The sequence below is a fragment of the Melanostigma gelatinosum genome (assembly GCF_949748355.1).
Source record: "Melanostigma gelatinosum genome assembly, chromosome: 6".
In the NCBI taxonomy this organism is placed as follows: Eukaryota; Metazoa; Chordata; class Actinopteri; order Perciformes; family Zoarcidae; genus Melanostigma; species Melanostigma gelatinosum.
In genome coordinates, this window is record NC_136639.1 from 16,503,034 (window position 1) to 16,530,500 (window position 27,467).

General features: G+C 40.4%; 1 protein-coding gene across 1 annotated transcript; it reads right to left on the reverse strand.

Moving 5' to 3' along the window:
* Positions 1–53: 53 nt before the first annotated feature.
* On the reverse strand, positions 54–27,161 carry LOC306779043 (sodium- and chloride-dependent GABA transporter 1; the record flags this gene model as incomplete). The annotated part of the gene is made up of 13 exons (XM_079270781.1): positions 54–212; positions 15,883–16,050; positions 16,138–16,238; positions 16,410–16,509; positions 16,651–16,791; positions 17,824–17,936; positions 18,684–18,808; positions 19,560–19,663; positions 20,253–20,387; positions 20,991–21,123; positions 22,449–22,659; positions 25,622–25,756; positions 26,942–27,161. 13 exons carry the CDS (start codon positions 27,159–27,161, stop codon positions 54–56), a joined length of 1,845 nt encoding a protein of 614 aa, XP_079126907.1.
* Between the last annotated feature and the right edge of the window lie 306 nt (positions 27,162–27,467).

Here is a 27,467-nt window from a genome sequence, read left to right on the forward strand (position 1 = left end):
CGGTCCACGTCAGCCCCGATGAGACGGTCCACTTCTGGTCGCAATCGCCGCAGTCAGCTGGTCACCGCGTAGATGTGATGCAGGCTGGAGGGCCGACCTGTCTTTCTCTGTCGACTGTCCGATGTGAAGGGAGGCTGTTCGACGCCGCGGAGAAGCAGCGCCGCACCGTCCGTCCTGCGCTCCCGCACGGACCAACAGCACTGCCTGCTGTACTTAAAGAGACACAGCAGAGCACGCGGAGGCGCGCTGGTTCCGCCGCTCTGCGCTCTGCGCTCTGCGCTCTGCGCTCTGCGCTCTGCGCTCTGCGCTCTGCGCTCTGCGCTCTGCGCTCTGCGCTCTGGGCGATGCACCAGAGGTTTGACGCGGTGGCACTATCTCCGCTTACAGGAGGGCGATCCGAGTTTGATTTGGTGTGAGGGCTTCAGTCACAATCCAAAAGCAGGTGTAGATCTGCGGCCAGGTTAGTTTTGCGCATTCAAGCAAGTTGCCGGATTTGATTAGCACCATGCTGGTCAGCTTTCTTGAAGCTCAAATAATCACGAAATGTTTCTAAAGCATTCAAATACTGTTTATTTAAGAAGGAACGTTGAAGCAATATGAAGTCCTATCGGTGCAGTGTATATGGCTCTCTGTTTGAACCTGCTGATTGCAATCATAATGATGTTAATAGCAGTATAGGCTCGGGGTTAGTTTAGAGTGCAGCTTGACCTTATGGACAAGCTGTCAGTGTATCAGCATTGAATCACATAAAGCACCACTAGTCCTAATACGGCAATGTACTGTAGACTTGCACAAACAATGTACAGAATATAAGTATACGGTCCTCGTTTTTATTTTAGTTAAATTTCTATGATTTTGTTTATGCCTTTTCATATTACTCTTTTGAGGGGCCTTACATAAAAGTCATGATGGAACTTGATGCTCCCCAAAAAGTGCCCTTCTAGAGAAAATGTGATGCATATATGTCTACCCTAAATGCTAGAATACCTTCTGCATGCTGGTGCCCCACATGCAGCTTGGTGCCATTTAAATTACTGCCCATGAGATGTGTGTGCTTATAGCATCCATGGATTCCCATACAGAGCTGTGAGAGAATTGGACTAAAATGAAAACATGTTCAAAAACTCACCCTTTTCTGCCTCTCTCTGAGCCAAACCACACCACGGTCACGTTTGATTAACTCTGAGAGGGTTCTTTTTTTGCTTGCTCTGCATTTTGATTTTAATCCTGATTTCTGCTTCACCCCTCTCAAACCCACCTCCAGATGTTCAGCCGATGTGTGTTTCCCTGCTGCACGCATTTCGGAGTGATCATCCATTCTGTTTAACAGCAAATCTCCTTGTGTGTAAACTGTGCACTTCAATCAGTTTTATCGTTCTGTCCCTGACAGTCTCGGCTGTTAAATCGATGGCTGAGAGCAACTGCATTACACAGATGTTTTAAAGGGCATGTACACAAATAGACATTCACATGCAAGCAGAATAGATAGTGTTAGAGCCTCCAATGCACCTGGCTGTTGTGCTTTTAGGTAAATGGCTCTTCCAAAAATATTAAGTTTTAATGAGAGAATATTGTGGGTTTGTCTCACCTGTGAGGTAGCCTACTTACTCCCTTCTAGCTCCATCACCTGCAGTCTGAATAGCCACTCGGTTATTACAAGCTTAACACTAGTCTGGCCTTAAGGGATGGTGTGCTGACACTGCAGAGGATGACTGCATATTTCAGCAGCATCAATTCATGGGTTGGTAGTTGTCTGTGCTGTCTGTCCCCCGTAGCGCTGTCACCTACAATTATTCTCCTCTACATGGTGACTCAGCAACGGACTCCAACTTAGAGGGACACTCTTGAAATCAACAGTGTGCAGCAGTGTTATTGCTCATGCGGAATCAGGCAGACAGGACGGGACAACTGCCAAACTATAGAATCCTAAAACTCTCCGGCTGATGATTGAGGAAGTGTAACTGAACTGCGGAGCGTTGCAGATAGATGCGCAACATCTCTCCTATTTTATGTTGTGTTTTTTTTTCTTTTTCAAGGATACAAACGCATTGCATGCATTGTTAGAGGTCAGGAGTGGGGAGTAAATCATATGGTGCAAGAGATAAAAACTCCAGGTCAGCTGACTCACACATCTGCAGTCGCTCCATTGTGTGTACTGTGTGTTGGCCTGTGCGTGCACCGCTGGATTATCTGCTCGTCAGATGCAGAGGACAGAAGTAAATAGATGATAATGGGCTCATTGTATGAAATCTCTGCTCTCTCATAGGGATACGTAGGCGTCGGTATGAAAAAGGGAACAAATGTTCTTTCATTTTCAGATTGTGACCGGTTAAACTTCTGGTGAGCCTGTTTCATGTCACATATGACAAATGGGTGTTGTGAGCACAGATAGCACACAATCCCCCAAAAAAATAACTCCTGAAAAAATGCTGTTGGATTTTCCTCTCTTTGAGATTTGCACATACAGTGCAGCACCGCCGTATCTAAATCACAAAGCATGAGACCAAAGTCTGTCAAAGATCATTTTATGCATAATGCCACACATCAGATGTTTGTATCCACCTGTTGTTCCACCCAGGAGACCGATCGAGCTTTTGTGCTGTAGACCGAGCCCAATGAGAAATCCACTGGAGCTACAGTTTGGGAACAACTACATTTTTTGCTGCTCATTTGAAGACATTCAAAATCTTACAAGATGCTAAAAGAATGAAAGACAAGCTTTCATGCACAGGGGTTAGCTGTCAGAAGTCAACATGTGCCTCATCGTCACCGATGATTATTAAGTTTTAGGTTTCTTACTGGAAACTCATACAACAAAAACCGAAACCCTTTGTCGTAGTGCTGTTACGCCTGTTATTGAAGCGCTAGGACTGTTGTTGTTCGTCACATGAGAGCAGCATGACCAGGTAAAATGCAGTTTGAGAAGTGTCAGTGTCGCCTTTAGCACATCGGGAACAGTTCTGCATGGTGAGGTGTTTAAATTTCACATGCATGTAACAGAAGCGTGAGTGAGGATGAGCTAGCTGTGTGCACATCTAAACTATGTTCTCTGATCACAACTACTGAGATCATCATCATCATCTTTATCTACTTTTCCTCAATTGATCAATTACCTTTTCGACTATAGTATGTCTTAAAAAAAACATTGCCCACAACAATCCAAAGCAGAGTTTTTAAATTCCAAGTTTTGCGCAATCAAAACTAAATATTTACCGTAGAATGATGTAAAACAGAGAAAAGCAGCTAATTCTCAGATTTGACAAGTTGGAAACAGCAATTGTTTGACGTTTTCAGCTCACACTTTGCAGGCCTGTATCAACATACTTGGAGCCAACTATTGCCTCAAGCAACAAACACAATTGATTTAGTTTTCCCCCTTTCATTTTCCACTATAACTGATACTTTCTCATGTCAATCAGCTGACAATCACGTGTCATGTTTATCGATCTGCGTAGGGATTTATTATCTGCCTGGTGGCCATGGGATCAATGGTGAAACCTTCTTTAAAAGAAAGACAGGCCTCTACTCTGTGTCCCCCCCCCCCCCCTGCTCTGTGGTAATCATTTTTAGCTGATAAGAATCTTAACAGTTCCTTCCTTCCTGGAATAGTTCTCATTGATTTGACACAGGAATAACACGATCGATGAGTGTAGTTGCTGTGCACTCCGTTTGACCTTTAAACCAATAAACACTTGCTTCCCACTCCGCAGGAAGCTTTTTAGCAACAGTTGCAATTACATAAGAAAGTTCTACAGCTTTGTGTTGTGAGCAATTCTTTTGTTTGAGTGTTTTCAAATTGTTGCATACATTTGCAGTTCACTATTCTGGGACATTTGTCTCATAGCGCTGGAAGAACTTTAAGCTCTTGCATGCTGAATTCCACTTTAGTAATTTCCCACACAGCTCATTCACGTTACGTAAACATCTTGAACATCTTCCATTGTGAAGCACAAAAAAATACGTTTGACAACAGGGAGGATTTATGACTGGAATTCTTCATTGTTCTTACTTTGGTGTTGACCCTCTGGGTTGAAGACACAAAGCATAGAACCATTCAATGCTGCTCCAACTCCCAGAATGCTTTCCTTGATGACCTTTAAGTGGCAGTATAATTGCAAAGCAGTTCTGCACATGAGTGATTGAAGAGTAGACATTGCTGCTGCTGCTGCTTTACCCCTGTTCTCTTATGCCTGTCGCCTGCTAATAGTGATTGAAGAGATGGCTTTCATACACTTCCTCTAGCTTCCTGTTCATCTGATGTAGCACTATGGCCGGCGTGCAGTATAAAAACCCCGTAAAACAGTTCAAGTCAGTAAATATGTGTCCTGTAGTGAGGCGAGTATCTATTTGCATCCTGATTTCATTCACCCGCACTAAACATCACTGTCATCTCATATTCTATGTGTTGATAATGACGGTCTGGACGAACTGTAATGAAGTCTGGAAGTCGTATATCAAGAACCCGTGATGAAGAGACTTATTTTGCGTCACACTGTGCCCTTCAGAGAAGCTGTGTGGGCCTAAACTGGAGCTTCCCTTGGCTCCATAACAGTCCTTGTGTTTGTTGCATATAGAATATATCTCAATTTGTCACTGTTTCATTGAGAGTATGTTCTGTTCAGAGGGACGTGAACTATCCTTCCTGTGTTTGTTTTTAACACTCGCCTTCACATAACATATGCAGCACTGATAGAAACTGATTGGGGCTCTCTGAGACAGGCAGCAGCATGACATATTGGGTTGTTTGATAATAAATGGTGATGAAATGCCCTCAGATACAGATAACGTAGTAGACAAGCAGGAGAACAGGTCCCAGGATGCAGGATGAATTTATTTCTCGTTTTTTTTCTAAGTATTTTCAAACTTTAACTTTTTTTTTTTAGGGGTCCTGGTAGTGGGACAGACTACCAGAGAAAAGCTGGTCTGCTTTTTTAAAAAGGTCGAGGGGACGGACCAGATGTAGAAGGATTTACTGAGGTAGTAGTCCTCTATTAAACCTGGTGATGGCTGCTGGAATAAATAATTCAGGCATCCCTCTGGATCTACTACAAAAAAAAAAATAGATCCTGCATTATTTAAAGGGAACACTGAATTAATTAGAAATATGAATTAATGATGACATTATCCTAAGCATTCAACTTAAATCCCCGGCAGTAGCACTCCAGCAATCAAGGACAAATCACTTTTTACTGTAGGTTTTACTCACCCAAAAAAATTGCTCTGCTTGGAAGATCTGCTTGATCAGCGGCCTCACTTCCTGTGTGACACACGGTGCTTCGGCTTCAACACAATCACATTTTTGGTACAGATCTGCTTGTTTTATTAAAGGCTCTAATTTTACATGTTCTCTTTTTTAAAAGCAGGGTATGCAGATGTTAATATCATCTAAGCTACTTTCCCCAACTAGTATGATAAGATGCTTCCTCCTGTTCAAAGATCAAAAAGTATTCGCAACTTGCAAAGAGCTGCAGACATTGATAAATGACTCAGATGTGATGCATGCTTTCAAGTGGCTTCGTTGCAGTCCCTCATATCTGCCAAACTGTCTCAGAAGCTCCACCTCTTCTCTTTTGTCTGCACTGACTCTTGTCTTGTATTATTAATGACTGCAGTCTGTATGAGGAGTGAGGACACAGACAAACAAGAGCTGTAGAGAACGTCCCCTGTAGAGAAGCAGGGGACGTTGCATTCTGTCCATCTCTTTTAGAAACATTACAGCTGTAAAACGGGAGAGTCGTAGAAAGTTTTAAAAACAGACTCTGGCAAATGTTACAAAACTGTTTGGATTCCCATGCTTTTCTTTACCTTCATTTATTCAGCAGGGAGTTTCACTGAGAGCAACGCTCTCTTTTTCAGAAATGCCTCGATCACATTCACACAGTTACACCTGGGAGCTGCCCAGTACAACATTGGGGTTAATTCAGGGCTTTTAGGCCACCACCACTGCCCTAATTGCATTTTAGTAATTCATTTTAAACGGTTTGATGTGGATAAAATCCAGTGATATTTGCCTCTGGGGATAGACACTAAAACTGAACTGCCTCAAATACCAATTAAAATGCTTTCTGACTCTCTGTGCAAATCTTAGATGAATTCGATTTGAAGAGTTATTTTGCAACTTACTGACATTCAAAAATATTCTCTTAAATTGATTAATAGTCAACGCCACCTAAGTGAGCACTAATCACGAAACACTGCTGCAACATTATCCCTGTCTGACAAGAAAATAATGAGGCTTGAATATGCTAATGACTTCATGTGATATGAAAACGACTGTAATTGCGATGATGCTTCCCGATACAAAACCAATTTATTGACTTTAACACATTTGCCAATCCCTGACCAACAGTGCATTAACCTACTTCGGATTTTCTTTCTGTGCTCATTGAGGCGCTTGTTTGTTTGTTTGTTTGTTTATGAAAGCTGTGTAACACAAACTCATTCTGGTAATTGGGGTTTGTGTCTCTTTGGGCGTCACACCGTTAAGTCAGGCCCAGAACAGCAGCCCTTTACTGATAATTATACATCACCACAAGTCATTCACACACCCACGTACAGACATGCTCAAGCAGAAGGCAATAATAGTAAAAGTCATTGTTTTTGTTCTGAGCACTCGCACTACAGTTTCTATGGGTGTCTGTTGTTTCGATTTCGAAGCAGCTGTCAAATGGCAGCTCAGTTGTGTCACCACCATCCATTCTGAGCATGCCCAGGAGAGTTGACCCACTTCAGGTTGCAATTCGTCTCAGTGGCATTCTCCTTCACTTCTTTACGTATTTCCTGCCACTGTCAGCATGAATAAGATCCGTTCAGATGACCTCAAAAGGGAAAGGAAGTTGACTTCTGTGTTGTTGTTTTTCTCCGTGTTCTATGTACCACAGTATAAATCAATAAGGGTCGACAGGAATGGACACGGCTGTTTGTTTGACACAGTTCATGTGAAGCACATCCCTGGCTGGTGGTCTGTTTTAAAGTCCAACTGAAATGAAATAGCTGTTTTTGTCTTCTACAGCCAACATATCTGCTCTGTGAACCACAGGATGTATATTTAATATGTTAGGTGTTATGATGCATTACATTGATGGAATATTGAGACATTATTTCGTTACAGCCAAACCAAATCTTGCTCAAAGCAGTGACCTTCTGTCCAGGGCAGAGCCGGCGGTTGAATGAGCCAAACAGCAGCTGCACAACACAAGAGCCAGAGACATGGAACAGCCACATTAGCTTTCTTGCTAAGGTTTCCTTCACTTAGAAACATCAATACACGTCTTGTCCTGCACCCTAGCTTGTTGAATAAGCGATCAAAGAAACATTCACCGGGGCTTTTGTTCTTCACTTTGCAGGCTAATTAGCTGCTCAGCTGCAGCATTTCAAACAGTATGTAAATGTCCTGCAGATGTCACCTTGGCCTTTTTAGATGCTTTTATTCTTCGTTACCACGAACACACTGCTTGCTCTTGATGGGAAGGAATGAAGCAGGCAGACGGCTTTATTGTTTATGAGTGTAGCAGTTCCAAGGACAAAAGACCAAGAAAAAACGTGTCAATTCGATTTAAAATGTTGACGTTGATGCATTTTCAGCGTCAACATCATCAATTACGCCGACTAATCATGGCAGCCGTACACTACTAGTACTTTGTTGAAGCATATTGGCCCATTTTCTTGTGTAGCATCATCCAGGTTGAAGAATAATGATATTATATATAAGAAATATGATATAAAAATCAACTGGACACATGGCTTCTGTAATTTGATTTTTTCTTAAGGTGTCCCCCAGGGATCAAGGCTTGGACCCTTACTGCTTTCACTTTTTGTTACCTAACTTCCGTGTACAGTATAAGGCAGGCTTGATTTGTAACGGCCCATTCAGACGAGCTATCTGCATGGGGCCTGAACAAGCCCTGTGGTGCGTGATGATAAGCAATTGATTCCAAAAGTGGAGATTAGTAGCAGATGACCGTCATGTTCACAATGAGTGGCTGCGGAGCAAATTTAGTGTATTCGTGAGAGATTAGATGTCCTTGTGCATCACAAATTAGGAGGATAATCTCTATTAAATGAAACAAAAGATAATCTGTTACAAGTAGAATGTTGATATCCACTCATACTGATATCAGTGATCCAGTACAAGCATATCTATGACTGAGAGAAAAATAACTGTAATGTTATTACTCGAAAGATACTGTCTGTTAGTCTGGTACCCTCCATATGAAGAAAAATAAATAAAAACAGGTTAACACTACAGCTATATACAAACAAGTGGGCATATTTTGGGAAACTGTAAGGGAGAAAGAACAAGATGGATTGAACTGGCTTTTTAAAATCCATCTAAATTGAATAAAGGCACACACAACACCATCCTCAAGTCGAATGTGGTGAAAATGTTGAAAGGCATCAACCTCGGAGCCAAATTCAATTCCCTGCCAGCTTTATGAAAGCAGACATTTTGACATTTCTATGCAAAGTCATTAGGTTAGCATGGTAGAAGTCGAGCATAGAGAAAAGAATATGCTCTTTATTGTGCAGATACACAGAAAACACATCACACATTCTGGGAGATAAAAGACAGACTTTTCTTATGTTGCATGCCGACACCGACAACATCTATTCCAGCCTCATCCAAAATCCAATGAAGTTCTTCACGGGAAGTTCCTTTGAAGCACTGCTGCTTTTCCATGTATTTTGAATGAGGCTGGATGTTGGATGGCATGAAAAAGCACTGCTACTTTTTCATGCCATCCAACAGGAAGGACAGAGCAACACAATATGTCTATCTACCTAACACAACCTCCCAGCTATTGGCTCTGAGCTGTGGAGTACAGGCATATTCATTGAGATCTGCACATGACTCGGTCAAACTCGGTCACGTTCAGCCTCTACCTCAATCGAGGGACTTTTTGACGACATACTCCATCTACTATGTCAGATGTATAATAAGCCAATTATAACACCAACACTAAAAGGATGTGGCAAAACAACATCTGCCACAAGTGAAACATTGTGAATGGAACAACTTCGTTCCAAATATTCCCTTTAAATATTTCGTATCTAACACACGACGCTACAATTCAGTGAAATCGTGCTGATCCACCAGTTAGTTTGGTGACTGTTGAGACTCACTGGAAGTGAAAATAAATTTCCAGAAATCAATAATAATAACACTGTTCCTACAAAAGAACACTGAATTACCATAAGCCTGTAACGGCAGTTCATTTTTGGGAGAAAGGCCAACTAATACCATGAGTTGTGGCCTCATTCCCAGCAGGAGGTGCGCTCTACTTAGGGAGAGACTTGTTATGTATGCACATACCAAACAGACTGAAAGAGGCTCCCCGAAAAAATCCTTATTAAACAAAGGCAACTATGCAGCAGGGGCACACTTCAGCATCCGAGCCTCAAAAGCTCTTATCTGCATTTGAATAGTTGGCAAGGTACACTCATTAGCATTTCAAAGCATTTCACTAAAGGTAACTGTCACCGCACGTTGCACAGATATGTTGGTTCTGCCTGCAGACTGTGCAGATAAATGCATTTCAGACAAATCACAAAAGAGAGCAAAACTACAATGAACACTGCGGGTGCAGTGATGCAGAGATTTGTTCCTGCAGAGTGAAAATGTGCTCCATGCAATACTAATACCCAAATAACTGTTATCTATGTAAAGGTATAGAGGAGTACGTCTCCCTCCCTCTGTGTGTGTTATTATCCAAGCTTCTCCTTGCTTTGTTGACATATGCGGGCCAACCACGTGTACTATTAGTGCACGTGAGCGTGCCCCACTGGTTAGCTCACGGCTGATGCTCTGCTCTGCCCTGATCTCTCACGGAAGTTTACAGCTGACAAAGCAGCCCTGACTGACGGCACTGGCGCGTAAGTGCAGCTCCCACCCACTGATTTACACTCAGTGTCAGCACCATATTGTGTGTGTCATCCAGCGATGACACACACACACACACACACACACACACACACACACACACACACACACACACACACACACACACACACACACATGCACACTCACTCAAATTGAAACAGATGGGATGCGCTTCCCTTCACACGGTACACTGCAAGTAAACATCAAAAACAACAGTGTGGAGCAACAGAGGAACAGCAGAGGAGGTGGAGTAAAAGAAACCCTAAGTTGTCACAAGGAAGCCAAATCTTTGCCTTTTCAAGTTTCTTCACAGGCCGTTTTTTGTCCTTTTTTTTCCAAGCACAGTTGTAATTATACACTCATGATGCTTTATGTATGTGGAGCAGCGATGATCAGTGGGTTTTCTGGACCACGGCACAATTAGCTTCTACTCAAGAAAGGTCAGACGAGATCTGAAAGAGCTCCGACATGAAGCGTAGCGGCTGGTTTAAGTCTTTGCCTGGCACAGTCAAACATCTTCACACCCCACAACAGGAGTCAGACAGTGACCCATCTCCCTCTTCGTTGCTCATTTAGGCTCACAAACACTTCCCCTCTGCCATGTAGAGTCATTCATCTACTGCCCTTCGAGCTGCCCTGTCTATGGCTATTGATCCACCAGCACTCCCAGCGCTAATTTAGTGCCCATGATCCGGTCTGTCATGAGGGAAGCAGGACGGGGGTATTGATTACCGTACAGTTCTGCTCAGGGCGCTGCTGCAGCACCACTCCACGACAAAGGGGTCTAATTAACTTCCCAAGCTCTTACAGCCTTGCATTTAGATGTGTCTTGCACACTCATATTTTCTCTGCAGCGTTGACCACACTGAGACAGTAGATGTGATTCAGTTCCAAGTGCAGTCATCAATTCTTAAAAGTACATGTACTAATGGTGCTGCTAGGCAGTTTACTGTAAATTAAAGCATCAACCCAATTCCATATATACTCCCTTAGTGCATACAAATGTCTCACTGTTCCACTGCCAATAGCATATAACAACATTTAATACATTGTCGAAAAAATCATATAGTAGCAGCAAATCATACTGTAGTAATACCTTGTTTTTTTACTATCACATGAGGACATCATTCTGCTGACGCGGAAGGACATGATGGGGTACATTGTTCTGAAAAGTTGTATTCAATCTTGTATTAAATTAGAAATACAAAACAAAAATAGTTTAAAAAAGGACTAAAGCAATAGAGCAGATCTGCTATCAACATACTATCAAACACATTTGAGTGTCGCTTTAATTTCCCCATGCTGAAATATGTTGTGATCAAACCATAAAAGCCAATAATAATAGCAACTCTTTTCATACAAGAGATGTTCTCTAAAAAAACATTCAACAAAGGCAGAAAATTTGATTAAATTAGACAATAAAAAGACACCAGATGCTAAGAAATGTAAGTGAAATGTAGAAGATCTGAGAGATCTGAGAGCTCATGAAGGCAATGTGAGTCTACAATGTAGGCCATTCCCAAACCATTTCGAGCTTTAAAAACAAGTAAAGGACCTTAAAATATATATATTTTAAATTCAGATATATTTTGCACAAGAGTACAACAAATAAAGCAGCGTTGGTGTTGGTGGTGCATTTTCTGCTGCAATGCTGCCACGCAGTGACTCTCTGAGGTAGTGATCCAGATGACGCTAATATTTGCAGTTATTCACTGACACCAGAGCAAGAATGGAAGCTTTTTATTTGACAAAATGTAAAGACACCACAAATCAACAACACCACAAATCAACACAGTAGAATCGTGATAAAAACAACAACAAAAAATGAAACACATTTGCTGACATGAAAAGGAACAATTCAATTCAGTAAAGTAGGATTTTGTTTAACGAACATAAAACATGATTAAAACACGTTTGAGCCTTGAATTTAAAAATAAAAATCCTCTCGCCTTAAAAATAGATGTATATATTTTGCATTAAGCGTGATGAGCATGTTCACCGTTGCAGTGTGTGAATGTGAGAGAACGCTGCAGCTTTCACTGCAGTCACTAAGAACTGTAACAAATAGCAGCATCAAAAGACACAAACTGTAAATGTGCTTGTATATATTGAAGGGTTATTTGAAATGAGGGATGAACAGTCTTGTTTCAAGGATCAAAGAGATTCTGCAGGTTTATATTCAGGCACAAACTGCAGCGGCTGACTTGAAATCATCAGTGCTTGGTTAAGATGAAAACAGACAATTTCAGCACAAGTCACATGGTTGCACAATACCTTCTTTTTTTCAAATAACCCAGACTTTGAACGTTTCTAAACAAGATGTTTTGAAAGTGTACTTCTGTTAATAGCCCAAACACATTCTGTGTTTAGTTCATATTAAAAGTCCAATTACTAAAAACAGTAAATAGTGACCTATTATGTTGTAAAAGTGCTTCAAAATCCTAAATGCACATTTAAACAACTGATGCACTTCATAACATAAAGCAAAAATAATGCAGTTTACAATAACAACACCATATAAATGCAACATCTTAAACAAATTCACCATAGATCATCTAAAAACAAAACATTTTCACGAAAGGCACTTGAGGCAGGTAACATTGAGTTTTATGATGATTCTCTTAAACTGACCTTTTAAGCCTCAGATCAATGAGGTTTTTTTGACCTGCAGGTTAGGTTCTTGCACAAATATTAAAACAATTACAAAAGTGTAGTGACAGCATTTTCACCTTTTAAATTGACATACAGTGTATGATGCATCCATCATCCTTAAGGAAAGTATTACATTGTTTCTTGCACAATTTTAGATTAATTCTCTGGTGTTTTGAGCATTATATTTGATCAGAGCATGTTATCAGTATTTAAAAAGGCACTTCTACATGAGGGTTTGTTTGATAAGCTACCTAGTGAGACAGAAAAGGCCAATAACCCAAAGTAGGGCACAACATTTTAGACAATCTTGCAACAAAGTGTGACTTTCCTATTTACAGTACACATATCTCCTTTTCCAGCATAGCTCAGCTACATATTAACCCAAAACTTACACTTCACCTTACTGTCCAGCACTGACTGAACCCTTGTCTCCCAGTGTTAGACACAATTTGGATCCGGTACAAGGAGACAGGAGGTCAATCATTTAAAAAAAACAAGAAAACAATGCCGAACACCGGTGAACAATCTCAAAGTTAAGGCTTGAGTTAAAATAAATGATTTTTCCACTGAAGTGAATCTTTTGGCTTCTTTCTCTGTTCGGAATTGTGAGATGAAACAGTCAGTAATTAACTGCAGGTTGTGGGTCAATACAATGGAACACTGAATGGAGGGTTTACCAGAACACCAGATAGAGATTAGCTACCCTCATTAGCCCAATTCAGCTTTATAGAAGCAGATCAAAGGCACCAATTACAATCTCAGAAAATCTCCACGGTAGTTCACAACAGTGCCAAAAGCATTGCTGAAAAATAATATTAACTCAGTCCTCAACCTGTAGTGATCAGACAAGATCCTCATATGTGCTGTATAGACTTTCTCAAGCTTTGAAGCAAATTGCATTGAAAGAAATTGAGGAATCCACAATTAAAATGCACGTAAAACATGTTTGTCTATTTGGGAGAAGATTCAGTTTGTCTGATTCTGTTTGTGCTTTCAATTTTTATTTGAACACATCTGCTTATGTGTGTTCACTTGAAGGCTCGTCAGGCACTGGAAGGTTAAAATGCTTAAATATATCAAGTGTCATTGTCCCTTCTATTCAGGCTGAAACACAAGCCGTGTCCCAGGTCAGAGGCCGGGTCCTCTGAAGGCCCTCGTGTTGCAGACCACCCGAACCTGCTCCTCCAAACTGAGACAGTCTCGCCACTCAGAGGCCAAAACTAATGATGCGTTCAGGCAGTCCACGTCAATCATGAAGTAGAAACAAGTTTGTACTGGCAGCTGACGTGTAAAATACAGTGACAAACTGGAACAGATCGCTCTGTTTCACAAGACAACAGTCAACAGTGTTAAAGGGTAACTAATCTAAAGATAAGCACATTTATACATTGACCTTTGTCATTTTTTCTGTTATGTCTTCGGATTAACAGCATGTCAGGCTGCTGCCAACAGCAAACAGTGGAGAGGTTATGTTCAGTTTCTGTTACACATTGCCATGTTTTTATTGGGCCATTCCAGGTGCTGACCACCAAAACCAAGCAAAGTACTCACTTTACGAATAGAAGAGGATTGCCTGAACGCTGCATTGAACAATAAAACGTACAGTTTTAGGGGTTTAAAGGCAACATAACTCTGGTTGTGAACACAAACATAAAGGCTGCATTTCAGTGGCCTGCAAGGATTTGGTCTCCAGATACATTTTGCTAAAAGGGTTAATACGCCTCTAATAACCTCTACCATAGATACACACTCTTATTTACACGTTTCAATAGGAAACAACACTGCATACAACAGGCATTTCTTACTGATTAATCAACCAAAGGGGGGGAAATAATAATAATTTAAAGTTCAATCTTTGGTTCAAATTAAATTAATTTAAATTAACCTTTTAACAACATCTCAGATTTTCATAATATACTTTGTACAAGGTAAAAAAAAGTTGTGCTATTGAAGTCAACTGCAGCTTGTTAAAGCACTACACATGTGCAGAAGGCTTAAGATTCAGTAAAGAAGCTGTTCTTTGGTAGAACAAATAGGATAAAATTATAGTTTTATGATAGAAACTTAAAGATTGTGTATTTCAGAGTAAATATGTTTCATTCCACCACTACACAGTACCTTTGATTAAAAACCCTTTCACCGGGTTTGGTATGCAGAGACACACAGACTTGGCTTTGTCATTCCACTGAAGTAAACAAGGTTTCCGACGCCGGGTTGTCGAGGTTTTGTTTTTCCGACAAAGGAGCATCAGCATCCAGGTCGATTGTGGAAATGATCGCTGTTTTAAGTCGCTGAGGGTTAGAGAAGGCAACACTTTAGAAACAGACCTTTTCAGAAAAAAATCATTCAAGCACATCTGGACAGCTCAGGCACAAAGAGACTAGAATAGACGCAAACAAGACTCAAACAAGGATGGATTGCCATGATATTTTGTAGAGACATTCATGAACCCCAGAGGATGGGGTCGACTGTCTTCTGTGTGCTATTCTAGTTAACACCATGAGGTTTACAGTTTTTGTTTTATCGTGAAATGTCTTACGTCACCACCTGGACAAAATTGAATTTTGTTCAAGATTATTTTGGTTTGTGACCAAATACCTGCACAACAAATGAGATTCCCATCAGCCTCAGCTGTATGTATACGTTACCGCTAGCATGGTTTCAAACATTAAGACTTGTTTAATGGTAGAGAAGCACCTGAAGAGCTATTGTCTGATAAAGGAAGTTCAGACTGGGCCAGTTGATAAAGTCTAAACTGCTGCTCCAACACTATTCTTATTCTATACTTAACACCTATTGGTGTCCTGATGAACTTTGAAGAAAGCACTCGGACAGAGTTCGATGCAGTAGAATTTACTCTTCAACAAATAATTCCACCCGAGTTGGTCTCCAGACAGCAACTGATTTATTCTGTTCTTTACATCGTCTTATATAGTGTGGCTGACATCGCCTTTTCCCTTTTAAGCTCTTCCTCCGTTTCCTTCGATACGCCAATAGTTTCCAATCAAACCCAGTAAATCACAGAGTGTGTCACTTTCCCTGTCATGTGGGTGTGAGTGATGTTCGTATGGATTCTAATGTGTGTATTGCATGTACCAGTTTGTCATAGTCAGCACTATCTTTCTAGTGGGAGTTGAAAGACTTTTCCTGTCGAGCCCAGCACAGCTCCCCCCTTCTATCACAGCCCGAGCATCTTCCCCCATCTTGGCCGATGTCATATATGTGAATTTTAAACATTTAGATATAATTAAATAAATAGATCTCATCGATGGTGCTATTTATGATGACTCAAACTCCAACACTATCCACATGCTTCATTTATTTGTCTGAATAATGAGTCTTGAACTCACCTGTAGAAGTGAGCCTTTGTGGCTACAGATCTCTTGAATGGCTCCGAGTGGGATCCACACAATGGAGACCAGTGAGATGCCCCAGCCCACCCCTTCAGCCCACCCTGGGTATGTGTACTTCCCATAGTGAGCAGGAGTGTATTGGACGATGCTGAAGATCAGTATACACTATGTAGGAAAAGGATAGTCTTCAAATTTAATGAAATAACCATTATGATTAATATTATTGTCCAGATATTCCTCTTCAAACCTCACCAGCACCAATAGAGGAGACAGCAGCAGCCAACACACACGGAAGTAGATGTTTGGAGTTTTTCCAAGCATCCTCTTGACCATTAGGCAGAGCCGTGGGATACCTGATGGAGAGAAAAAGAGCTGACTAAACACTTGAGATAACTACTAATACATATTTCCTCCTATTGCGGATATGAAAGACGTTTAGAATTCAGTTTCAACAATTAACCAGCCACAGCAAAGTCTAAAACCATAAACATGACTTCTTATTTTGAACATCATGTGGATCTTACCAAAGATCCAGCATACAGCGATAATTTCAAAGAAAGCCAGGAACATGAGGGAGACCACCGCGGTGTAGTGGTCCATCAGCTGAAACACATAGATGCCTCCCTGTGCAGGGGGGGGGAGGAGAGAGAGACCAAAATGACTAGGCTGTCACTACTGACACCACTGTTGCCACATGTAGGCTACCAAATATCCTCAGATATGTTACTCTCACAAGTAAAAGAGCTTTGCTGTGAAATACTGTACCTTGGTTACATGAGGAATCCCCAGGATAAAGCCAACGATGCACAGAGCCAGGGTCAGCAGCTCCTCTCTCTTTAGGAAACGCTGAACTTGGGGGCCAAACTCATCTTTTATGAACGTTACAGCCACCTCAACGGTGGCAAACTGCGGCACGCAGAAAACACATGCTGCGTTTTAAAGAAAGTAATCCCTGTGTAACACAATGTGGTTTCCTCTTGACTTGGTATGCCTTTGAGACATTCTGGCATCTTTTTTTTTGGTGTAATTATGAGGCTGTGAAAAGAGCTGGACAACTATGACGACAGAGGAGTTAAAAAAAGAAAGTGTATTTCGCGGTATCATGAAAGGAGTTGTTTTAAATATTAATGTTCAGATGGACAGCTCATTTTGACCATCATTCATTTTGACCATCATCACTGTAAAAAATTCAATTTCTCAAGGACTTACAACCAAATACCTGCAAAACTGGGATTTCATTTAGTTATGCTTAGCAAATGTGAACATGCTAACATGCTAAACTAAGATGGTGCTAGCACTTAAGCATTGTCGTTGTGAGCATGTTAGCATGTCATGTTAGCATATTAGCTCAAAGCACAGCTGTGCATGTGTGCAGACTCACAGAGGCGTTAGCAGCATGGCTGTAGACTCTTATTTGGTCTGGTTGGATGATGTGTTCATCTGTTAGCATAGAGCAAAATGAGATATCAATCACCTAAAACATTGTCCGATCTATTATACTTAACTAATATTGTACCAGTATGTAGCCTGACCATTTTCAATACAACTTAAACTTATCAGCTACATAAGTCCTCAGCTTGTCAGATCTGGGAAAGGAATACAATTTAATTTATTGCACCAGTAGAAATACAGGGGTAAAAAACTAAAACTAACCACAGTCATTTTAATGTAGATTTTTACATTTATTTTGATGACACAAACCTCCTAAATTGTAAGTGAGTACCGGTAATCATGTCCATGGCCAAAAGGTGGACACGGTTATGTAAAACAGCGACTGAGAAATGGTGAGTCTGAATGTGCACAGTTGAGAAAAAGCAAGTAGAAATCTTCTGTAATTGCTTTGACTACCTTAGTTAAGTAAATAAAATATCCGTTTTTCCTTTCCTCCAGACAAACTAAAGCCAAGTCCCTGTGTATATGAGTGTTAGAGATGTTTACCTGGCTGTCCAGGCCCAGACACAGCAGCATAAAGAAGAACAGAGGGGCCCACAGCTGAAAGACGGGCATGGTGGAGAGGACTTCAGGGTACACAACAAACACCAAACCAGGACCTGAAAGATGATACAGTTAAGGTGTTGTTAAAACCTTATCTCAACTCACTGCTGATCCAGACATCTGGCATCTTCGGTCAAGGGATTTACATATCACTACAGTACACACACACACTTAATAAAGTTGTGTTCATGTTGCAGCTACGCATGGCTACAGTCATAACAGCTAAAGGTGTGCTTTAGCGGGTTAGAATTGCTGTGAAACAAACAAGAGGCAGAAAAGGCAGAGATATCCTTACTTTTCGTCTCTAGTATGGAACAAGCTCCAAAACACTGGATTCTACAATTCCCATAATGCTAATTAATAGTACGTTCAAACCCTACGCATCCAATTTGTAATGCAGGATTTACTCTAATGACATCATCAGGATATATTTTAGTTTTACTTATAAAGCTTCTCCACAGCCACAGAAGACATTGTACAACAGGCTGAGTACTACTCCTCAACGTTGGTAAACTGAATTTCATCGATAAAATAAGTGGAGTGTCGCTTTAAGAAATTGTATACTGCCACAAAATATCCCTGAGTGACCTGCACACTTCATATATTAAAAACAGATGTACATACAGTATCTTGATATATGTGACTTATTTTTCCATGAAAAGAAGTAAAAATGCTCAGAGTTTGGGAACTGTTTGTATGTCCATCTCTATTTCAGCAACAACCTTTTATACATCACATCAAGTCCAAAATATAACACAGCTATGAGATTGTGGTGCAATGCTCTTTCTGGGCTTGATGCTTACCATCTGTAGCTATGTTTTCCACTGGGAGGTTATGTATATGAGCCATGTAGCCAATAGCTGAGAAGATCACAAAGCCAGCCAGGATACTAGTGAATGAGTTGGTAATTGATACAATTAAAGCGTCCCTGGGAAAGAAGGAGGACGGAATAAACAATGTTAGTGCATTTACAGCATTTAGGCAGTGAAAACAAAAGGTACTAGATTATGAAGCAGCCATTTGATCATCAAGACAACAGTCTGAAGCTTTATACTGGAGCAACAAACTCTGTTTGTCAGGAATGATTGTAAAATGTTTTAAATGAAAATAAAAAGTGTCTCTGGCAGGTACATAATGTAGGGCATCTAAGGGTTTCTGGTATAATGTTTTCCACATCCCACAGAGAAGCTGAGGCCATATACTGCATTACACCACCCCTCTTATTCTAAATGACACCAGTAACTCTTCATTTCTCTCTGGTCGTAGGTGTGGATGTCATTGAGTCTAGCAGGCAGCGTCTATTCCAGGTCTCTGCAGGATGGGAGCAACCTTTAAAGAGAGCAGCTGAAGATATAGCAACAAAATCATCACAGCAAATGTGGAAAAAGAAGACCAAAAAGGTTTATTCAATAAACAATTTGCCTTCTTCTGCTGCAGCACAACTGAGAGCACTCGTGTTCAACTCGCAGCACATAGTCAGGGTTATAGTGGATGGTCTTGGAGTAACTTGTCGGCTAAATATTTATTGTATTTTCAGTCAAGTGAATCAGCTGTATTTTTGGAGGTTTGTGATGGTGCCCTAATATGTACACTGAGGGAACAAATAAGAAACCAACACAGTTGATATTCACATTCAAAGACACAGTACAGCTTTTCCAGACAGAGTTTTAAATCTTTACCTCATAATGTTGTTGCTGAACTTGTTGTAACTAGCCATCGAAATCATGGAGCCAAATGCTATTCCGATAGAGTTAAACACCTGAGCAGCGGCATTAACCCAGACCTATGATGGAGAGAAAGAAGAGCAGGAACAGATCAACTTCTGTGTAGTTTCATTGAATTTAGTTTTTTAAACTATGATCAGCTTTCACCATGAGTGATGGGTTCCTCCGAGAGCAAAAACATTTTGCAAGTGTGTTTTAGTGGGGGGTTTTCTGAACTTCAACTTTTTGAAATGTGTTTGATTGCACATTTACTAATGAATATTTCATGTTAGCGAGAGATCTAAGATCTGAAATCACGGATTAAATATGTGTGTTCATCTTTCAATGAGCAGGATCACTGCTGTTTACATGTACACTACTCAAGCTACGTTTAGTAGGCATCCAGCCTATTTGTTCTTGTACTTTTGAGCAGTCAAGAAAGACCCAGCTGTAGCCGGTCCAGACCGTTGAGAGAGATCTGAAGCCCCAGCTCTGGATCTAGTTACGCTTTCTGTCCTGAAATTTTATTCTGGCAGCGGTTCCTAAAATCTTCAAAGCCAAACTCTTCACTGTCTAAGATGTCCAGTTCTTTGGGTTCATTGCTGCAATGATCTGCTGAATCGTACAAGTTAGTCTACTATTTTCAGCCATTCATTAACAGAGTCTCACCTTTACTTCAAACAGTTTGCCCCAGACAGGTGTCACAAAGTAGAGGATACCATTCTTGGCTCCAGGAAGCTGCACATTATTGATGAGCAGGGCAAACAGGACGAAGTACGGAAATACAGCGGTGAAATACACAACCTGTGTGACACAGAAAGTGAGAAGCAGATACTGATCAATGTGTGGGTTTGGGTCATTCAAGGGAATACCTTATGGTCACATTATTAAGTCAGGTCAAAACATTCCAGTTGATGAATTACTGCACAGTAGCTAATATGCATGTTGGGAGCATATCCAATTCCAAAGCTCTTCTCCGTTTCATTTCATCGTGTTCTGATTCTGAATTGGCTGAGCAAACATGTTTGTTTTGCATCTAAAGCTTGTCTTGTGTGTTTTTACACAAAAGTATATTTATCCTCTTCATAAGTACAATACAAAACACATAACAGAATATTATGCATTAAAAAAAAGTGGATGGTACAAACACTTTCCGGAGTAAAAAACTTTTTTTAAATTTCATTCTGGAAAAAAATTACTTAGACGATAAACTACAAACTATAACCCTGTGATCAGCACAAAAATGATCACATTGGCTTAAAAACCTCCTTGTCTTTATCTCTGACATTGCTGAACTACTAGCATCAACTGTGACAAAATGTCAGAGGACAGATGGTTTTCAAACAAAGACTGTGACCGCTACAACATGAAGCAGAATTGCCAACGTGCATAAACAAATCTTCTGACCTTGCCAGTGGATTTGATTCCTTTAAATATGCATAAATACACGATGACCCAGGAAAGAAATAGATAGCCGAAGAGTTCCCAGCGAATGCCACCAGATTCTTCAATGCCAGTGGTTTTCTGCAGAAGGCTGTGACTAGAAAAAAGGAAAAAGCGTGAAAATACAAATAACAAGTGATCCCCATTGGTGTATCCTTAAAGCCCCTGAACACTTAAACTTTAAGAAAACTAAAACATAATTAGCTCTTGCTTGTTGATAGTTAAACAAACAAAGATGAGCTTGACCAATAGTAATGTTTCTCAACCATTTAGTCTCCAATGTTCAACCAGACAGAGGTGTAATTGTATTAGCCATTGAGCCTTAGGCTGTGGCCAGAAGGGCTCATGAAGGCATCGCAGGTATAACTGTAGATGGTCATGACCATCACATAGCTTTCTTTGCCATTCACAACTTCTGAGGAAGGTTTTACATACATAGAGGTGAAGATGTGTCTTGAGGTGAAACACTAAATGATGATTCCTTGGTAGAAAAAGTGAATGAATAAATAATAAACCAATGGACCCAAACGCCTTTATCTATGATTGGTCAAATAAATATACCAAAAATCTTTTTCAATCACTTCCGTTTCATCCACCTAACACTGTTTTCATACTAATAATGATTTATATAATGTAATGAATAATAAAAAGGCTGGACTCCAACTCATGTAATGAATAATAAAAAGGCTGGACTCCAACTCAGGCTATTATTGTTTTACCAAATGAAAGAGGAGTGCTTCCACTCCCCAATTTACAATGTTACTGGGCTGCCCAGTTAAGATCAGCAATGTATTATTTATCTGTGGCTCCCGTTCCAGCTTGGGTGTCTATTGGGCAGATATCAACATCAGGGCTTCCTCTTTAAGCACTGCGCTTCTTCAGCCAGGGTTTAACAGCTCGACAAACACCGCAACCCGACCCCGGATAATCGGTGGAAAATGGATGGATGAATGGAAAATACACATTGAACTTAATTTTAACTAAACCATCTATTAGAATACTGATAAAGGCATTGGCAGCCTTTCTAGCTCTGGAGAGACTAACTTTTATTGTAAATAAGCAAAACCAGAACTTGCTGGCTTGTCTGACTTTTTGGAAACTCGTCATTTTGAATGACTATGTCTAGAAACCGCTAATCTGCTTCATCAGGACTCTGTGGTTGATGTTTGGTCAGCCCCAAACACTTCAGAGCAATGAGAAGGGCACAAACAAAAACAAATCCATAAACCTCTCATGTGAAAAACTTTGGCGGAGAAGTGAACCAACATCGCTTCACAGTAAGAAGATGATTGAGGAAAGTTTTCAGTGCCTTAAAGAGAAACACAACACTATTTGAATGAGGGCTGTACAGTGTAAATATAAAAAACAGCTGGAGTGTTGACATTAATAGTGTAGAGATGAAATGCAGTGAACTATTCTCACTCAAAGAACTGTTGGCTGGCCGACTGCAGGTGTGTGCTGTTGCCGGCGAAACCACTGGAACAGTTTCCGACAGCGTTCCAGGTGTTGTTGCAGGACGTCCAGGGGAGGGTCGCTCCGAACGAGTTAAAGAAGTAGTAAAGCGTCCAGCTCATGAGCACATTGTAGTACGTGGATAACACAAAGGAGATAACAACTGTGGCCAGACCAACACCTGCAGAGTGACACGTGGGGAGGGAGGACACAACGTGAGAGACGACTCCGCAGACATCATGCCATCTGTTATAAGATATTCCTGTTGCAATTATTCGTGCCTAGCATCAAAGTTCCGGGTACAGACTACATCTCACATAAACAACAGAGAGGAGCCAGTATTGCAGGTTACTCTCTGGTCGTTGGTGGACAAGATGAATTCGAGCAAACTCGGCCACAGATAAAAGGCATTCCTGGAGCCATGGATTAGAAATTCCACTTTGTCATTTTGGCCTGTGAATATAACAGGCTCTTGATCAAATGGGTAAAGGTGAGACCAAAGCCTTCCAACAGATGTACATTATTCAGGCTTAGCTGTGCATCAGATTTCAGTTTGGGGAATTCAGAGCAATGACTCAGCTAAAAATCCTAATCTTAACTGGAGCAGGAAGAGGTACATAAACAAATATGCGTATTTGCTGAGTCAAACTATTTGTTTGCTATTTTTTATTACTATCCTCATTCTTGATATTTTGCCTCATGTTATCATTGCCATCTTTGTAATTTGAGAATGGTAGAGAAATTGCAAAACTTTGCTTCCTAAAAAACGTTTTTTTCTACTGGTTGGAGACTGGAATGCCATGCTCTATCTCTATCTGATCAAATAGAAGGAGAGGCGGTTGAAAAACAGCTCTGTGTAATCAAAACAACTGAACAAAAGGAAACCCTGCCTGAGCTCCAGGATCAGCTATAGAACCACTTTGTATGGTCCACGTTAAGCGCTCCTTCCACTGTTGTTGCCTGTTTGCCTCTTTCACTCTTCACATCTAGCTTACATGGCTGACTGCTCCACTGGTACACCAGACACACTCTAAGTGGTGAAGTCATTTTCAACTGCCAAAACATATCAGTCTGCTGGAGTCAAAAACGAGGCAGAGCAGACAAAGATAGAGGGAATCAGTTTGCGCTATCCTCTTCGGACTCTTCTTCATTAGTTTATTAAGCTGCCGTGCCTCCCGTGACCACTAGATACCCTTACAGGGACAAACGAGACAATCAACTAAATAATGGCAGCAAATTTAACCAATTAAAATCATACATTTGTATGCTATGATTAAGCATACTGCAGTGAATTATTTCACTGTTCAACATATTTGTTGATTTATGATAGATATCTAAATCACAGATCACATGTACATCACAGCAAACTGCACTGAGTTGCACTGGAAAGTAATTCAAAAGAACATAGAGAAAAAACTACCTGCTTTTGGCCCTTAACCAGGCATTAACCAGGAAGAAATGAGTGATAAATCAAGGGAAGGACCCATACGTTTTGACCGGGTAGATAATCTCTGTCTTTAAGGAGATAAGAAAACTATGGAGAAAAATTTTAAGTTAGAACAAGACAGACAGCATTTCCAATTTACACCCATAAGTATTGATTGTTGATGGCTGGGCTCTTGTGTGATCAGCCGGTCGACTGCCAGTGCTCTCTGGGTCCACACACGTCACTTCAATCATCATGATTGATTTACAATTTTGCAAATAACTCCTGGCCTCTATGATTTCATAGGCACTGTAAGCTTTTAAATAATCAACAAATTAGTTTAAAAGAACGAACGTGGACTTCAGTGACCCTTATTTGATTTAATTATAATTCGGGTAAATCAAAGAAGGATACAGTTCATGGTTCGGTTGATTTAATGATTTCTTTCTTACTGATAGACATTTTAATGTTCGTTCAATTCATCAAGAGGATGTGTGATTAAAATGTTCAAGCTAAAGACTCAAGACAAACAAAGAGAAAACGGTGATTACAGCAGTGATTGAAATGTTCACTTGACAAGATCCCATCCATCAACATGTGACAACAATCCATTTATCAGACATTAAAGGACAATTCATTTGAAAAAGAAGACAGAAAACACTGATGTTTAGTATGAATTATTGTACAAATGATCATTTGAATCCAGATCTGAATCAAATATACAGAGACAGATATGCACGGAGTACATGTGCCAGAAACTCTAATTGAAAGTCCTATATTATTAAGAAATAGTTTTCAAAACATTGCTGGTTTCACAGTAAAAAAGAAAAATCACTTGCTTCTTAACACATTGCTTAACTCTCACAAAATGTCCGTGAATTCTGGTCTTTTGTCCAAACAAAAAAACAAACACCATCAGGACCAGGTTTCTTTGATTTTACTTCATGTAGCTGTGCGTCACCACATACTGCTCCTTGTTCTGACAACCACCTGTTGATGGGAGCAGCTAATGCACTCGGGTTTTTGTCCAAATAACAGTTACTGGTGCTAACTTTCACATCATGTTTAGTGCCATAAATGTATTATATTTAATCAAGCCACCATGACTGCTTAGGTACACCACCACAGTTTCCCAATCTATTTGGCAATATGTGTTATTTCCCAAATATTTGTATTTCTAACTCACACCTTAAAAAAACAATTGTGTTGTTGACAGCTATTGCAGAGCTACATCAATCATCTCTTTTACCCATGTTTTGTCTAATAATTTATTTTTCATGTTTGCTGCAAATATTAAATACACAGAAATGTGTCAGCCTCTAATGCAATTATCTGGATTTGCCCTCTTCGGGAACAATCTAGTTATTTGTTTACATACTGTATGGATTTCTCCATACAGTATGTTGGATAATAATTCAATTTGTTCAACAATGGATTGTAGTAACATTTTTATGGTAAAAACTATATAAAGAAATAACTATTTGATGTTCAATAATTAAAGTTACCACACTCTAAAATGTAGATAACAAGGATACGTGTCTGCTCATTTGTGCCTGATACAGGCTGCTGGTCATGGGCTAGACTTTGTAAACATACTTCAATAGCAAAGAGAGACAAACAAACAAGAAACATTGTCTGTCTACTGAAAAATGTGAAATTGTAGGAAAATTCCTCAGATGGTCATCCTCGTCACCGATGAGCCTGGAGAGTCACTCACCTTTTAACAAGGGACAGATTTTGGCGAGAGCATGCACTGGCCCTAAACGAGTGTACTGCCCAATGGAAAACTCCATGAAGAGCAGAGGAATGCCACACAGGAACATCATGGTGAAATAGGGGATCATGAAGGCACCTGAACCAGAAGAACAGGAAAGAACAGTGCGTGGTTGATACTAAAACTTGAATAAGTAAAGCATACTTACTCTATAACAGGTTTTTAGTGACTTTTTTATTTATTAAAGAAAACAAATCAGTTTCTGCTTATCAAATTTGTCTGTTAAATTGATGTATCTAATCCTTAAAAACACATATACCTCCTGTTTAGACTCATACCTTATCAGCTTACTCATCTTTATTTAAAATTGAAGGTTTGTTGATCTACAGCCACACCTGTCATTCAGTGAAAAGAAAGGCAATCTATTGTGTAAGCTCTTGTTTCACAACAGCCGTGCGATGCTGCGCTGAATTGAATAACTGGATGTGTTACCTCTATAGACCGGGTTACCCTGCCTCATTTTGCCCAATATGTGCTGGGATAGACTCCAGGCACCTAAAAACCTGAGCAAAGCAAGTGGTTTACAGAATGGTTGGGTGGTTGGATGACAAAAAATAATTGAATTCGTTATGAAAGATTAATACCCAACTGACACATGTGCTTCAATTTTGAATTTAAAATAAAAGCATGTTGGGGACACGTCGCAGTTTCTGTTGTTATGACTGTCCGTGGTTATGACTGGGACGATTGTTCTATAAAAGGCATTCATGGAGTCGATATCAGCCATCCTGCATGTGACTGTTCTTTATGCTACAGACTTTAGGGCAGGGTAGGGAACATTAAGAACAGGGTCAGAATAGTAAGACATGAAAATTAACTTAATGTCCTTCTTTGACTTATTATAAGTACACGATTGTTAATCACTTTTAATATACACTCTGTGGCCGCTTTATTAGGTTCACACGTTTAATCTATTGCAAGCCAATACAAACAGCTCAGCCATAAACCTTTTGTAATGTTCCGTTTTTGGTGACATTGTCAGAAATGTGTCAATTGAAATATATGTTTATTATTTAGTTCATAATTAAAAGTAGTGTTTTACACTATATTGTATGCCATATATACATACACAAGGGGGGCAAAATATTGGAACCACCTCTGAATTTTGGTCCAGCAACACCCTCAAGTAGCCTAGGCAAAGTAGAAGGCTATTCCACTCTAAATACATTTGTATAACATTTAAATGTCTGTCTCCCTGCCATAAATTAGCTTGCAGATCAGGATTATTAGAGCAAACCTCCATGACCTCTTAGACAGTCTTACCTCCACCGCTGCGGTAGCACAGGTAGGGGAACCTCCAGATATTGCCCAGTCCCACCGCGTACCCCACCGTGGCCAGAATGAAGTCCAGCCGCCCAGTCCATGTGGGTCTCTGCGCCTCTGCGCCCACGGTTCTCTCGGCGACCACTTTGAGATCTAAGGGGTTCAGAGCATAATCTCCCTCACCAGGGGGCGTTTTTGGATCTCCGGCGCAGACCTCCATCGTGGTTTAAAAGCGATTGGAGGGACTTGACGGCTTTTCCCGTTAACTTTTAACCAAACCAACAGCATCGATTCCGTTCAATGGGCCCTGACGAAATAATTGTCCCAGGGTAAAAATAAAAAATAAAATAAACAAAGTCGATATGTTCTATGGTCTACTCACATTAAAGACTCAGAGCGACACTGACCTTTGTGGACATCTAGTTACTCATTATCAATTTTGAATGAAAGCCTATGATATGCGCCAAGGATACCCAACAACATAACGACTGGTAACATGCACGTGCAAAGCCCACCACGTTTACTC